The 16,923-nt window shown below is 35.2% G+C and overlaps 1 protein-coding gene across 2 annotated transcripts in view; it reads right to left on the bottom strand.

The window, feature by feature from the left end:
• The window catches only part of ADGRG6 (adhesion G protein-coupled receptor G6), a 102,566-nt gene that overhangs the window by 44,024 nt on the left and 41,619 nt on the right, over positions 1–16,923 (bottom strand). For both annotated transcript variants that reach the window (XM_081337170.1, XM_081337169.1), the window contains exons 5-7: positions 15,899–15,967; positions 8,685–8,765; positions 1,140–1,225 (exon numbers count right to left, since the gene is read on the bottom strand). In XM_081337170.1, the coding sequence (XP_081193296.1) occupies positions 1,140–1,225; positions 8,685–8,765; positions 15,899–15,967 (236 nt within the window). The remainder of the gene's footprint in view (positions 1–1,139; positions 1,226–8,684; positions 8,766–15,898; positions 15,968–16,923) is intronic.

Below are 16,923 nucleotides of genomic sequence, written 5' to 3'. Positions count from 1 at the left end.
ATTTGTGAAGCGCAAAATCTTGCTCTCCAGATGGGCCCCCCAAAATGGAATAATTATTAAAATGGTCCCCCTCAAAAATATGTTAAAATAAAATGGTTAAATCTGCCAAATTATATAATATTCACTATGGTATAATTTCCCCCCAAAATTCATGGAGGTTTTAATCATTAGACAGTATCTACTAAAATTGCATCTATGGACCTTTTCTGATTGAATGCCCTCTAGTTGTTGTCAACCACATAGGCAGGTTTTCTTCTTTGGTCGTATATGGTCCTTAAGTGTATCATTTTGTGTCTTTTGTACCTTAAGGGTAAACTTTGGATTTATTTCTTTCATGATCCACTTGTTTGTTTATCTAGCTAGCCAGAATATTCTTGGGACTCTTCTCCAACACCAAATTTCACAAAGGTTGATACTCTTCTGTCCTGCTTCTTCAAAGTCCAACTTTCAATTCCATGTCACAGAGAAAACTATTGCCTGCATAATTATGAACCTTGTAGGTATAGGTATGTCATATATTTTCTTTTTCTTTTCTCTCTTTCTCCCTCCCTCCCTTCTCCAACACCTACAATGTAATTCTAGTCTATAGCATATTTCTAGGTTTTACTTTAATTTATTGCTGTTAAGTCTTTATTTTACTTTATTGTTCGAGTTAATCTTAAAAAGCAAAACTATTATCTGCCTAAATCAATTTAAAAGATTCTTTTAATTGTTTTAATTCTGAGAAGCTCACAACAATAATAATGCTCAGAACTATAAAAATCACAAAACCAAAACAAACATGGTGCCTCAATCATCCCCTTGAGATGCCTCACAATCAACTCCAAATATCCTCACTCTACTCCAGTGCCTGGGTTAAAAGCCAGGCCTTGATGGCCTTCTGAAAAGCTAAAAGGATGGTGCCTGCTTAATCTCTATAGATTTTGAAAGATCAGACTAAAAAGCAGTATTTCAGATAAACAGTATGTACATTTGAACGAATAATCTAGAAATTACCAGTTCTGAATCATGCTTTTAAAAAATTAATGTTTAAAATTTTAAAGATCATACTTTTAAATATTTTAAAAAGTATTTAAATAACATCTTCAAAAGCACACTTAAAATGTATATACAATGGTTTGAAAAGTAGCCTAACTTACCCATTCTGTAATTATATTCTGAATGTTTGGCTCTGTATCCTCTTTGATTTTATAGACAGTAAAGTCTATTCTGTAGTATAATCTACCTAGGCATTACAAAAACAATGTAAATGTCAGAATTGACTCTTAAAAATTCTCACCAAGACGTATCACCAAGCCTATGGTAAAGCCACAACACTGATAATGCTTTTAAAACTGACTTTAATTTTTAATAATATTGTCACCTGATTTAACTTTTTTAAAAAATATAGATGTACCTTGATTTTTCATAATAGACAAACATATAGAAATATTTATTATTGAATCATTTTTTGTACTAGTGAGGCAAATGATTTTAAAATATTTGACCATTATTTGAAAATATTTTAGTAATATCTACCTGATCTTTTGACCGATTTTTCTATACTTTGTCTGAGTAAAAATTATTGGTATGCAGACAAGAGTTAATCTACTTTGAAGGCAAGATCAGAAGTTTTAAAAACAATCAAATCCCCATTGAACTGATCCAATTATATTCTGATCTAATTTGGGTCGGGCAGATTACAAATGGGATTTGGAAAACCTTTGGAAAACTCTGTTATTTCATAGTATGAAATGGGAAAAGCAAAAATGACTATAACTTTTACTGTTTTTTTCAGTATGAGATGAACTTTTCAGGAAAATTACAGTATTTTGAAGGTATTCAATTTTATAAAAACCAGCATATTAGGGTTTTGTTTATTAAACATCTTTAAAACTTTTTTTTTTACAAATGTGCTTAGGCGTCTTGATATGCTATATCTTACAGTTATAGATCAGGATTATAGATTTTTTTTCCAAACATACAGCTGAAGGGTTTATTAATATATGTAAGGAACCCTTTCTCAACTGGTAAGAGATTATTGTTGGGGGTTGAAGTAGGACAAAAAAGAATAACCTCTCAACTATCCTATTAAATAAATAATTTGTTAGCTGATCGATACACAATTGGTCAGATAAGAATCTGAAAAAGGAGGAAATAAAATAATGAAGAATAAAAATTAAAATCAGTTCTCCAAGAATTCAAGCTTTAAAAAAATCCAATGCATATCCAAAGTAGAAAACTTATTGACTTTAAGGTGTGAGTCAAATAATAGAGGACTTCCAAAGGTGTTTTTATGACTGTGGACGTGTACTACATTATATACTCAGATATAAGTCAAAAATTTTAGGTGTCAACATTGTGTTTGGCTTATCGATGGGCTTATCAGCAAAAATATATGTGGTAATATTTTTTATAATATCTGTATATCCCGTATATACTTGCAGATAAGTTCATCTGCAAAGAGTAGAACCTTGAATTTTTTTTAAAAAAAATAAAAATGCAGGTTGGCTTATCCTGCAAGCATATACACTATTTCTTTGATAGGACTATGCCAACTAAAGCACTCATTGGCTCAAACTGAAAATATTTTGATATTATTATAGACATTATCTTAACATATATATTGGAGCTGTATAGAAATATTTGCATTAACCGCTGACCGCTTCAGTTTTTTTCATATTTTTAATCAGAATTTATATGAATAGAATGCTGTTACTTTTCTTTTCAGGAGTACTTGAGCTTTATCTTACAATTCATTATGAAAATATGTAATAATTTGTTACATTTCATAATTATTTATACGAATATGAGTGAGCTGTATGTTTAATAACATACAACATACAGTGATTATCATGAATGTGTTTGTGTTTGGATATACTATATCTAAACACATAGAAACATACACATTTTTCTACATTTGTACATTTTTATTAATATATAATAAGATGCCAGATATTGGGAGAGATTCTGATATTTTTTATTAATTTTTTTATTAAGGGTATCAATGGTGACAGAATTTTGTTAATGCTATTATCACTAGCTACACTGAAGTATATTCTATTTTTGAAGAAGAACCTATAACTTTTCTTTTGATTGTTAACTGCTTATACTGGTATCTTTTCATTTTATCTTTCCTCTTATTCATCATAGTATTGTACATATCAAATATAGCACACACAAAGGAGTAAATCTAGTTGTTATATGGAGCACATTTAAAACATCTCATGGTTCCCAGTGAGTGAGAAGGGGAGAGAGCAGAGCCTGTTTATAGCCTGAAATGATAATCAGGTGGAGTAGGGGGAAAAATTCCCACAGATTACCCGCTCAGTTATAGGAGAATCACTTAAGGAAGAAATTACCTACACAGAATCCAGATTCTCTTATTGTACAGCATTTCCCTGGTCATACTGAACTTTTTAACCATTACCAAACTGTTTATGGGATAGTAGTGTCAATGTGTCATCAAAAAGAGCTCAATAACTTTAAAAATAGGTTGTACATTCCCAATATTTCATTCCACATTTGTGGTTATTGTCCCAATTTGGGAATTTTTTTTTGTATTTTCATTCATATAAACCTATTTCTGGTATGAATTGACATATTTGAGGAACCACATTAACATGGATAATCCATGATCTCATTAACATTTCAACTCATTTGGACAAATATATGCCATAAATATGAACCAATTTTCTATGAACACAAAATCTTTTTTACATCTTCTTGGAAAGGAATTATTTGTGTGTTTTATGAAAATACAGTTTACATTATGTCAGACTGAATGGGAAAACTCTACTGTCTCTAAATAGTATAGCTAATTCAAATCTACCACTTCTGAATAATGAGTGAAAACTTATTTGCTCGAGGTTAGTACTCTCAGGAGACTATCAATTGACAATATTAAAAAAATTCAAAACATACTTTCCACTTAATTTATACTCACATTATTTTTAAGACCACTGTTTCAAAATACTTAGATTACAGTAATCTAAGTAAAATAAAAAAACAAAACAAAACTTTTTTTAAATTTAAATATATTTAAACATATTAGGTAATGATTTCTCCTGTTCATTTTGTTGGATTTTGTTTATTTTGAAAAATCAGTTTTTAAAAAATAACAGTTCAGTAGATTCAGTGTCTTTTTTCTTTATGGGCAGCAAGACTTATAATAGAGAAAGAGATACACAGAGATTCCATGTTTTGCTTCAGAAGCAAGGATCTAGCATCTCAGTGGAGATAAGTGGGAAAGCAGAAATTATCTGCACATGGAGAAGATAATTTGATATGATCTCTCTCTCATATTTTCTGATCAAACTGTAATTATTTGTCTTCATTAGATTTTTACAAAACAATCTCCATGGATTGAATAGGAGAAACAATGTAATTTGATTGTCACAATAGTCTCCTCAAAAGTTCTTGAATTAGTAAATGGAATGGTAGTGATTAGAATCAGATGCTAAAGTTCTACACTTCGATCATTGATCATTTTAATATGGTATAAAAATGCATTTCTAATACATTTCTATTGCTTTAATGTTTCTATTGCTAAGCATTGTCTAATTTAGCACCAGTAATTCTAAACTCTATTTCTACATCTAGCAGATAGACATTTTTTCATTCTACATCTAGCTTCATATTATGACCTACTGTGTTTGACCTCACGTCCACATGGGCAGTCCCGGTCCATGAAGGAATTACATAAAAAATGAGTCAAAAGATATTTGCTACTAGGAGTCAATGTTGTTTTGAACACAATACTTTGATTTGCTTCTGGTGCTATACTGGTCAGAACAGTTTCATCAATTAATATATCCACTGCATTTTGAACTTCTGACTTGTGATTATGGAATATCATTCCAATGTTTGATACGTTTTCATCAAAATACTTAGTAGATTCATTCAACAAAAAAGACTGAACCTCAGTAACTACTGAAATTGTGGCTTGTTCCAAAAGGGAAGAAGAGTTTACTATTTTTTCATATTTCAAGTCTTCAAAAGATGAAGGAATTATCTGGTCATAAAAATCAGGCACACTAACATTATTTGAATTTAAAGAAGACAATCCTTTCTTAATGGGATCATCAACAGACTTGCTAGAACTGTGATGCACTTTCCAAACAACAGATTCTTGTTTTGAAACAGTGACTTTTATTTTCGTATCAATACTTTTGTGAGCCATAACACCAAACTCTTCTGCATGACCAGGTTGAAGAAGTAGAATGTCTTTGCTTTCTAAATTGTTTGGATCATTATGTTCAATTTCAAAAAGGTATGTTTCATTCATGGCACTTGTCTCCTGAACTAGCTTCTCATTCCACAAATATTCTGAATCAAGAAAATATTGATCAAGGTTATTTAGAGGATTCTGTGAATTTGAAGCATCTGAAATCATTAAAGTTGCTGAATGTTTGCCAAATTGTGCAAATGTTCCACGACTATTAGTAGGCAATATTTCTAAAGGCAATGTCCTTATGAACAGATCAGATATCTGTGGATGTTGGTTTTCAAAAAAAGCATTATTTATTTGTGAACGCATTGTACTTTCCATATAATCAGAAGCACTTGTAAGGTGACTAATCTGTAAATCTGTATATACATTATGTGCCAGTTCCTTAAAATGTATTGGACTTAGTGATAAAACTTTGCAGGTATCTTCTATACAGGAAGATTCAAAAAATGGTGTTGCTGATATTTCAGCAGATGGAAAAAAAGTTATTAGTTGATCATCTGGGATTTTCTCCACAGCCTGTTGCATGGTTAAATTGGCAGTAATTTTTAAATCATCAGTAAAGCTTCCTTGTAATATGTCATAAGTACTTATCTGTAAATGCAAGGAAGGCTGAATCAAAGGTATTACTTGGGAAGTTAAAGGGACATGCACAGATGAAATATCATTTATTGATCCACTTTTGTTAAAAAGAGGGTCTGATTTTGTTGCTATTCTTTCAATAACATCTGAAATCCCTGATGAGTACACTGCAAAAACTGAACTAAAATTCTCTTCTGTTATGTTAGTAAAAATATATAACTTTGAAACATTATGGCCTACTAGTGTATTATAAGGAAGTGTTTGCATGGTGATATCATCTATTTGTGTAGGCGACATGAAAAAAGACACTGTTTCTATTAGGGAAGAATATGGTTGATTAAATGAGGACAACCATCTTTCAGTAGATTCTAGACGATCATTAACCATAGTCCAAAATGAAGTACTTATATATTGTGTTGGAAGACTTGCATCATTAATTGTGAGAAAAGAAATGTCATTATATGCACTGCTAGATATATTATTTTCTATATATCCTACTCCAGACTTTGACTTGATATCTTCCAATAGAAATGAAAAAGAAGATACATTATTATTGTAAGAAATGAACTTATCTGGAAGCTCAAATTCATCTTCTAGAGATGAACCTTCCTGTTCTTCTAAATTATCTAATTTCTCAGTGAGAGAATTAAATGCAAAAAAATCACTTTTAAATTTGTATGTTTCTTGATATAAAAGTGAAACAGTTTGCTGAATTTCAGAATTTCTGCCTCTTGCTTTTGGTAAATGTGATGATAAATGTAATTCTCTACTATATTCCACTGACATGAAGACTTCTGTGGGATGGATTCTTGGGATAACATCTGGAAACCAGGCTTTCATGTTTTGTAATGAACCAGAAGGATTTGCACTATGTTTAAACATTTGTTTTTTAAAATGTACTGAATTATAGTCCCTTACATGATTTAATTTTGTAGTCTGTAAATCATCTACAATGTAAAAGCCATTCCTAAGAGAATCCTCATGTAGAAATCTCTTTGTGGGCTGCAAGTAGACACTTTCAAGTGATTCGTTTAGTAAGCCAAGCATTGCTTCTTTAACTAATTCCTTAGGGGATGTATAAGAATATTTATGAACAAGAGAAGGAAGGTTTTCTTCTGGAATTCTGGAAATAAAATACTCATAAGTTGCATTTTCCTTCCATGTATTCAAAGACTGCAAGAAATTGTTAGCATGTTTATACACAGAAGAAAATGTGTAACTGATAGGAGATAACATCCACTGATGGTCTTCTGTAAGTTCAAAAAAAATGTTCTTGTTCACCAATGAAGGAAACAATAAGTTTGATCTAGAATCTTCTATCTCAACATTTCCACTCTGTTGAATATGGAATCCTAAATTCCTAATGTGATCAAATGGGATAGTTGGTGTTTCCTGTGAAATACTACTCTCATTTAACAAGCTCTCAGAATGTCCTGAAACGTTATTAAAGTATGACACCTCGATGGAAGAATTATAATTTATGTTTACTTGTTCTGTGAAAGGGCCCAAGCTATTAATTTGCATTTCTCTAGAAGCAGATGGTATCACCTCAGGAGTTATTGTGATGAAGTAACTAGGTGCACTTTTTCTCTCAGTTGTTGTAAATTTACTGGTGTGTAAAGGCCTCTGTTTTACAGGCCAAACTATTGGGGTTGATATAATTCCTATGTTTTTGATGCCTCTTATCTTAGAATCTTCTTGCCAATGTTGAATAGGTTGAGAAGAGTCAGCTGAATTTCTCTTGACTCTGAAGACCACTGTAGCAGGACTTTTCATTTCCTGCAGGACTGTACACATTAAGTCATTCAATTAATAAATGAAGTAAATTACTTAAGGAAATTACTTTGACATTAAATACAGCTCAGAGATTGATTATGAAGATATCAATTATTTCAGCAGGAACTGCTTTATATAGACTGAGTTCTGATATGCAAAGATTAAAAAAGAAGTTTAGGCAATTTATTCTTAAATTGTTCATTATACAAAACTGCTTCCACTGACTTAAATTTTTGAAAATGTGTATAGAGGACAGAAATATGTTCAGTCCTGTTCCTATCAAACTTTTCTTCTATGCAATTACTGTTTGTGCATGAAAACACAGAATTCTCTTTGAATGAGCTCCCGATCGTAAATTCTATTACATGATCTACCTGTGAAATATTTTTATTCTTACTCCATACATACCCCAAGTTTTGCTGTACGTAACTCTCTTGGTCATCTCACCCTTGTACCTATAGAGCTGTTTGTTGCTTTCTGTATAATTCTGTATCTAATTTTTATTTCATTTATTTCATTGGCATCCAATTGAAATTGAAAACATTCAACTCTAGAATCTGACAATGTTTTAAAGCAAGAGTAGACAAACTAAGAGACCACTCTTGGTCCTCTCTTCTCCAACCTGTGTATTTCTTAAAATATACATTATCAGGGTCTCTTGAATATTGCAACATTCTACGAGAAGTGTCACTTTTCATGCTTCTCTTTAGGAGAAAGGTAGCAATCACTTTCAGGTTGATTTGGATTGTTCTTAACAATGTTACTTCAATTAATGACCCCAAAGCAAAGTTTGTGAATAATTTTCTATTTTTCACTAGCCCCAAGGGTGCTCTGGACAACCACTCCTACAGAGAACTACATGAAGATTGCTTTTGTAAAACCATTAGTATTTGAAGATTAATAAAAAGAATCAAAACAGAAACATGAAATCTTCTAGAAAATCTTCCCCCCGCACAGGAAATTTTGCTTATTCAAAATTGTTATTTGACAACAATCCTCTTTAAACAAGCCTTTTTGTTTTGATGAAACAAAATCTGACATTTGTATATAATGCAAATATGCTCAAAAGATAAAATGATGTAACCTATCAAAGAAAATATAACATTAAATGTCTTACCATCCGTTATTTTATCGGTTCTGTTAGTATCAGGCATGTTAGTGGTAATGGTGGGTGATGGAGTGGTTGCACTTACAGTAGCTGGTAACAAAGATGAAAAAGAATTGAACTTATATGGAACATGAATGTTAATAAGGTCAGGCAACATGAAAAAACAAACAGAGGAAATGACTTTTAAATGACTGGATCCACGTACAACATAAATCACACATATACATTTTTTTGTGTTAGACTCATTTCAAATTCCAGTCTGGTATATATGTTTTAAAAGTCTCATTTGATCACCTACAACATTTGGCAAAACAATGCCTCCACAAACAATTTAACAATAGTGTATGGGTGAATTCATGCTTAAAACCTCTCTCACTTTTTTTTTATCAAATCACGAACCGATGAATGACATAAATTACTATATACTATTTCCTGCTGACCAATGTACACAAATGTGTTACTTGGCTTCTTTGCAATGGCTGCAACAAATATACTAATGCAGATGTTGATCATTAATGCTATTAGCTATAATGGAGATGAACTGAACTAATATGGATTGTAATTTTATGTGAAACCTACTATGTGAAACCTATTTTTTTAAAAAAAGTAACATGAATTTTTCCTCAGAGTTTTGCTACAGTATATTATGCAAACAATATATTTCGTTAGTTAATAAAGCAGATATTTCAATCCTCAACGCATTGTTTGCAAGTGAGCCACTGACTTGTAAGTTTAATATCAAACCTGTCAGCTGAACAGGACTATTTGTTTGAAATGAAATACAGCATAATCCACCTGTGAGTATGAAAATTCAAAATAATATTTTCTTAATGACAAAAAAGGAGCCTTTATGAAGAGCATAAAATCTGCCTTGCATCTATCTGCCAATTATGTCAGCTTCTGATTAATGCCCGCATAAATGACCACAAGATTACTTTTTCAAGTTGCCTCAATTTCAGATGTCTTTTGTATTGGCAATCAGAGAGTACCACTCATGATTGAAAATATTCAAAAACAGATACCTGCTAGTCTTTTAAGAACATCAACAGATGGAGACATTCTATTAAAAAAATAAGTTAGTATGACTATATTTTTGAGAAAAAATGGATTAAATAACAGCTCAGTCTAAAACATAACTGCTGCAATATTTGTTTAGTAACTATTCCTATTCATAGTCTGAACTACAGAACTGCATGAAATCAAAACATTTTTTCCTGCAAGCTCAGAATAAAGAGCCCTTATTTAAATAGAACCAAACTTCAAATTTTAGATAAAATGATGGGAATTTCAAATCAATTGTTGCATACTTGCTTTTCACCTAGGGTCGTGATAGTAGATAGGACTGTAGTCTATCCTGAATGACATCTATTAACCAAACTACAAGAAATTTGTCTGGGATGATTTCTTTAGACATATTTGAAGACATTGAAGACATTAAAATAATTCCTGAAAGGAGGTAATGGCAACTGACCTATGTTCTCACCTGTGCTCCAACATTGGAAGTTTTTAAGAAGAGACTGGACAGCCATTTATCTGAAATGGTATAGGGTTTCCTGCCTGAGCAGGAGGTTGGACTAGATGACCTCCAAGGTTACTTCCAACTTTATTATTATTATTGATCATCGCAGTCAGCCAGATGTTCAGACTGGATTTGGCGTTTTTGTCTACGTATCGAGTCCTTACCAAGGACCTGGGATAGGCAGATGTGGATGTTTGATGGTATTACAGATATCGGCGCAAGATGGAAGCAGTTCCTAGTAAGGCCGCCTTTTGCAGTTGACTAATGGTGAATTTGTCAATGCCAACGATGTTCAAGTGGGGCTCCAGTTGTTTTGGGATTGCACCCAAGGCGCCTATTACTATTGGTACTACCCTTGCTTGCCTTTGCTACAGTCTTTCTGTTTCTATTTGTAGGTCTTTGTATTCTGTTATCTTCTCTAGTTCTTTCTCGTCTATTCTGCTGTCTCCAGGCACTGCCACATCCACTATCCAGACTTTTTTTGTCTTTCTTATCGACAATTGTTAAGTCCGGAGTGTTATGTTGCAGGTGCTTGTCTGTTTGAATTCTGAAGTCCCAGAGCAGTTTAACTTTATCATTTTCTATGACTTTCTCTATGTTATGATCTCACCAATTCTTGCTTACAGGCAAATGATATTTCTTGCAGATCTTCCAATGCACCATTGTTGCTACTTTGTCATGCCACTGCTTGTAGTCAGTCTGTGTGATCTTCTTGCAGCAGGTTACCAGGTGGTCCACTGTTTCTTCAGCTTCTTTGCATAGGCTGCACCGTCTGTTGCTGTCTTCTCAATTTTGACTTTGTATGCATTTGTCCTTAAGGCTTGGTCTTGTGCAGCCAGAATTAGTCCCTTGGTCTCTTTCTTCAACTTTCCCACTCTTAGCCATTGCCAGGTCTTGTTATTATCTGCTTTCCCAGCTATTTTTTAAATGTACTGGCCATGTAGTGCTTTGTCTTCCCATGCCTCTATTCTGTTCTTCATTTGGTCTTTCTTGTAGGCCAGTTTGGTCTCTCCAGTAGTCAGTAAGCCTTCCTGATATACAGTACTAATTTCAGTGCATCTTCATCACTGTCCTTCAGATATTCTTCCAAAGCCATTTTTACTTCTTCAACCATCTAATGTACTTGCAGCATTCCACGTCCACCTATTTGCCTTGGTAGATAGAGTCTGTCAATGTCACTGCGTGGATGAAGGGCATGATTCATTGTCATTATTTTTATGGTCTTCCTAGCCATTGCTTTTAGTTCTGCTTGAGTCCAGTACAGTATTCCAGCTGTGTATCTAATGACTGGAATTGCCCAGGTGTTGATTGCCTTCATGGTATTTCCTCCATTGAGTTTGGACTTTAACATCTTCTTCACTCTCTTCATGTATTCACCTCTAATCTTTTTCTTGACTTCAGTGTGCTTGATGTTGTCAGCTTGAAGGATACTCAAGTATTTATAGTAATCTTCCTCATCCAGACTTTTAATGTTATTTTCATGGGGCATCTTGATTCCTTCAGTATGGTTGCAGTTAGCAATTTGAAAGTTGTTGGTACGCAAGTAATTGGCCTGTAGTTGCCTGGTGTTGCCCCTTTTGCTGGATTTTTCATTATTAGGTAGGTTTTCCCAGTTGTTAGCCACTTTTCAATTTCTCCTCCTTGTAGTATATTGTTGAACTGCTTGGCAATGAGTGGGTATATAACAGTTAGATCTTTCAACCAAAACCCATGCAGTTCATCTTCTGGTGCTGACCAATTTTTGATCTTCCTTGCTTTTTTTCCTACCATTTTTGTTGTGATTACTAGTTCTTTCATTTCAACTTCTGTTTTATTTGCGTCCACCTCTTTTAACCAAGCTGCATCTTTGTTGTATTTCTTTGGGTTATCCCATATCTGCTTCCAGAACTGCATTGTTTCTTCCTTGTCAGGTACTGACTGATTCATTACAGTTTCTCCATTGATGGATTGGTAGAAACGTTTCTGTTTGGATTGAAATTGGAGGTTCTGCCTATAATTTGCAATTCAAGCTTCGTTATCTACTGATTTTCCTGGCTATAGCTGTTATTTGCTGCTTTATTATTTCTAGTTCTTCCTTGATATTCCTTGTTTCTAATTGGTATTTCTTGATTAGATATTCTTTGGTCTTCTTTTTCTTCAGCTTTTCTTTCATCTGTTCTAGCTTGCTTTCATGTGATCTTAACTTGCTGATCTTATTTTCTAGTCTAACCTTCCATTTTTGTGGTGCACAGTTTGTTTGCTTTTCTTCTTTGTTGATTTTGCATCCCAGGTATTCAGTTATAACTGCAGCTGTGCTGTACATTCGTTGGTTTGTTTCTTGCAGTGAATTGGTGCTTATACTTGATATTGCAGTATTTGCATCTTTTAATGCTTGTGCTAGCTGTTTCTTTGGAACAAGCTTCAATGCAGGCAGCCTTATTCTGTTGTTTTTGTGCTGTTCTAGATGATCAGTTATTCTTTGTTTCAAATCTTTTATTTCTTTAGTTAGAGGGCTTTGTTCTTCCTGAGGAAGTGCCTGATTTCCAAATGAGAACAGCTGTATATCTCTGCTGGATTCCTTCACTGCCAACTCCCCCTGGCTTGCCTCTACATTCTGAATTACTTCTGGCACGGCTTTGATTTTTTTGCCCTGGGTAAACCTTTGCAGTTCGTCCAATTCTGTTTCTGTGAATACTTTATTTCGTATTATAAATTGGCGATGATCTGCTAGTCTCTGTTCTGTTATTTCTGATTCTGGCTTTTGTTCTTTCCAGAACTGGCACATTCATTTTAGATATCCTCTTCTTGTTGGACTTGATCTGTAATAACAGATCATTATTTCTTTGTTTTCAATCACTGTATATTTGCGACGGGTAAACACCTTTTCTTCCAGTAGTTCTGCAGCTGCTGGCCCTGGTTGCTCAGCCAACAGTCTTGAGTCCTGTGACCCATTTTTCACCAGATATCCAGGAACTCCAACATCTAGCACGGACCTTGTTAACCCGGGCAACATCAGAGCCAGCATGGCATTCTGAAATTTACATCTCACCATTATTTTTTATGGGAGAGACACTCTTTGTCTGACTCCTCTGATGAGACCTGTCCAGTATGGTTGATGATGATGATGATGATGATGATTTCTAACTGTTATTCTATTGCTTTATGAATTACAAAATTGTTGGGTATACTTCATCCATCCCATTTCTTTCACAAATTCATGCACACAATTGCTTTCTACTTCCCAAATCTCACCATTAGATTTTTTCAGTGCTAGATTAGAAAGTCACTAATCTTCAAGAGATTTCAGACTCCCATCACACACAGACAGGACTGTTCAACAAAACACGTGTAGCAGGACATTAATAAAAACTGAACTTCAGTCTTGCAATTGCTACCTGACTATTCCATACCCGACCCAGCTGCATATAGCAGCACCCTGTCAGCATTTTCTTCACCCACTTTGCAGTGTAGTAAAGCCTTCGTGATTAAGTAAAAAAACCAAAACAAAAATGTGAACGGAAATGTAAGTATGTCTGTGCCAGAGGCTCCAAAATTCCAAACATTCAGATTAAAATTCTTCACTAGTAATTTCACAGATAATATAGCTCAAACCATTCCTCTAACTGAAATAATTTAGTACATTATTTAATCTCTCTCACACAAAAACACACATCAGTATTAAATCTAATAACTGTTTTGTGAATGCCTACTAATGTACTACTAAGGCATTCAATTTGTATAAACATGGCTTTATAGCTATGCGACTTGTCTCACAAATCGTGTCATTATGAATCAGAAAATTAATGAAATCCTCATGATCTATTATCCTTTCACTACTAAATATTAAAGGAGATATGCAGTGATGCGGAATCAATGGTAAAGATAAATGGGTAAAAATCTCATGGGTAATTCAAATCTAGAACTATCTGTCCCATAGATGTTCAACTAACAGTTGTGACACCCTCTTTCTTTTAATATATAAATTTTACTGAAAGGTTTAACAACCATATTAAGAACTAATATAAACCAAAGTATTAAGAAAATTCATAAAGAAAAAACTAAAAGTGCAGAAAGAAAAAGTAGTAGGAGAAAAAGAAAAAAAAGACTTTGATATATTTCTAATGTCTAAGTTTGATTTTTATGAGCTGCATAATATAAGAAAATTTTAAAAACCCAAAATAAAAAAAAGCTTTCCTAACTGCTTGGTCTATAGAGGAATAATATGGGTTTTCTTCTTTCTTTTCAAAAAATAAAATCCTCCCACAAAAAGTCTATGTATAAATTTTATATTACACAGAATAAAACATGAATCAAGAACTAAGATAAATTACCACAAGTCATACTGCAGTGAACGTATCCCCTCTTTTCTGGAATACTTTTGTCGAGCCCCTCGGGCTCGACATCACAACGGGACACAGGGGAGCACCTGGAGCAGTATTCAGCCACGACCGCGCCCAACAGCTGCAAGGCGGCCGAAAATGACCCCGGGCGTCCACGCCGGAGCCGCGCCTGCCCGAACAGCTGTTCGGCGGCCAGAAGCGGGTCCCGGCAGTCACGTCGGAGCCGCGCCAGCCCGCTCAGCTGTGCGGCGGCTAGAAACGGGTCTCGGCAGTCACGAGGGAGCCGCGCCAGCCCGATCAGCTGTGCGGCGGCCGGAAGCGGGTCCCGTCGGTCACGCAGGAGCCGCGCCAGCCCGATCAGCTATGCGGCGGCCAAAAGCGAGCCCCGGCAGTCGCGCAGGAGCTGCGCCAGCCCAGTCAGTGGAGCTGCGGCGAGAAGCGGACCCCGGCCATCCCGCCAGTGCCGCGCCTGGCCGATCAGCTGCGCGGCGGCCCGAGATCATAGTAAAGCGGATGGAAACAAGACTTACGGGGCCTCAACCGCTACAGCCGGACGTTTCAGCCATGTGCATGCCGGCGGAGGTGCAGGGCGCTCTACAGCTGCGCTCGGACAATGGGGCCTGCCAGGGGGCTGTGGATGTGGCACGGAATACTGAGTTGGTGGAGGGGAGCACAATAGGGACTTTAGAGTACGGGAGAGGGGGATGCTGGACTTACACTTTCCTTCGCGCTGTGTGGACCTCGGCATCAGGGGAAGAAGCAGGGCGTGGGGCGACAGGATAGGGGGGTGGGGTTTTACGCAGTTCAAGCGGATGCTGGTCTGCGTGGGGAAGGGGTGGGGCTAACGGGTGGGGCTGTTGATCAATTATTGGCAATGTTTAAAAGGCGCGTTGGGGGCGAGTGACTCCCAACGCTGACTTTGCAATTGCTTGGATATCCTGCTAGTAAAGGTACTCTCGCAGTCAACCGTACTACGTCGTCATTCTTGCTCGCGTTCTCCGGCGTAGACGGGGAGTTGACAACTTTGTTAGATCGCTGTAGCTGGAGAAGAAGAAACTGCATAACCCTTAAGGAGAATGCTGCGATCCATTAGTTTGTTCATACCCTTGTTTTGTCAAAATAAACAGTACACTTCTGAAATATACTATAGCAACAAACTGAATGAAGGGGGAAAAAAATAAGCTAGAACCTTTTATACCGGAGGTGTTGGTTATCTAAAAAATTTAAAATATGTAATAGAAAACATGTTATTTTTCTTTTCCATATCTGATTTATCCACTTCTGTCTCAGCTATCATATACATATATTATATATGTATACTGATCATTTAAATCTTAAAAGGTAGCAATAAATTCCCTCCCAGCAGACTAGTGTTGGTTTCTTACCTCGGCAAAGGCTTCCTATAGTGGCACAGCTAGTTGGTTCAACTGTCGGCAAGGGGACAAGATATGAGCCTTTAAAAAAAAGGAAACACTGTAAACAAGACTTATCTTTTAATGGGAAACTCAATGAGATAGCTAAAGAAACTGCTTTAGTAAATACAATGTAAAGACAAAAAGTGTTAACAGATCACTGAATAAAACAAATGTGCTGAACATTAACAGTAGATACTATGGGGTCTTTTGGTAACTCAGTAAAGGTTGAGGGGCTAGCTTGACACTTGTGTTTACAAGTGTAAACACAAACATTTGCTAGCTTATTCCCATATTTATGATTCAGGCAAATGAAATAGCATGTTGCCTCATTTAAGGAAGACAAATATGCTAATAATTCATTTTTCACAAAAGACAAAAGGATAGAAGCTCTTCATGAAATTAGACACACAGCCTATGTTCTATAAGCCAATTGTGACAGAACCCAATTCCAATGCCAATGTTAAATAAGATTCAGCTGCTAGACTGTGCATGGAATGAGTTGTGGCAGCAGAGAAGGGAACATGTCTTTCACCACAGATGGCACAATTTATGGAGGTGGGCTTGGATGTACCTCAGAATAATGGCTCCCTTTCTGAAGATAAAATTAGAAACTGAGGATTTTTTTTTTGCTTTAAAGAAAACCATAGTTACTTCATAATGCTATCTGTGTATATAAATGAAATTGTAATTGTTCTTTCCCTTCATGTAAACAAGAATGGTTGTGATGATGGGCATAAAAACGTTCTGGGTCAAAAAGCAGAACCCCCTTCTTATAAATGAAAAACATTCTTATAAAGGAGAGTATTTGTAGCTCTGGGTTGAAATAAGGGTCCTTGGTGCTCTCTGAACTTGGCTGTTTTCTTGAAGGTATTTCATTACCCAAAACTAGGTAACATTGCTGTTATGCAGATGTTTGTGAAGTACATCATTTTATGTTAGCAGAAGCTTATGCTCTCACTTTCTTTCTGCACATTTCAACACACTGCTTTCAAAAT

The sequence above is a fragment of the Vipera berus genome (assembly GCF_964194415.1).
Source record: "Vipera berus genome assembly, chromosome: 1".
In the NCBI taxonomy this organism is placed as follows: domain Eukaryota; kingdom Metazoa; phylum Chordata; class Lepidosauria; order Squamata; family Viperidae; genus Vipera; species Vipera berus.
The sequence above is the reverse complement of the archived record's forward strand: the minus strand, read 5'-3'. Positions and strand labels throughout refer to the sequence as shown.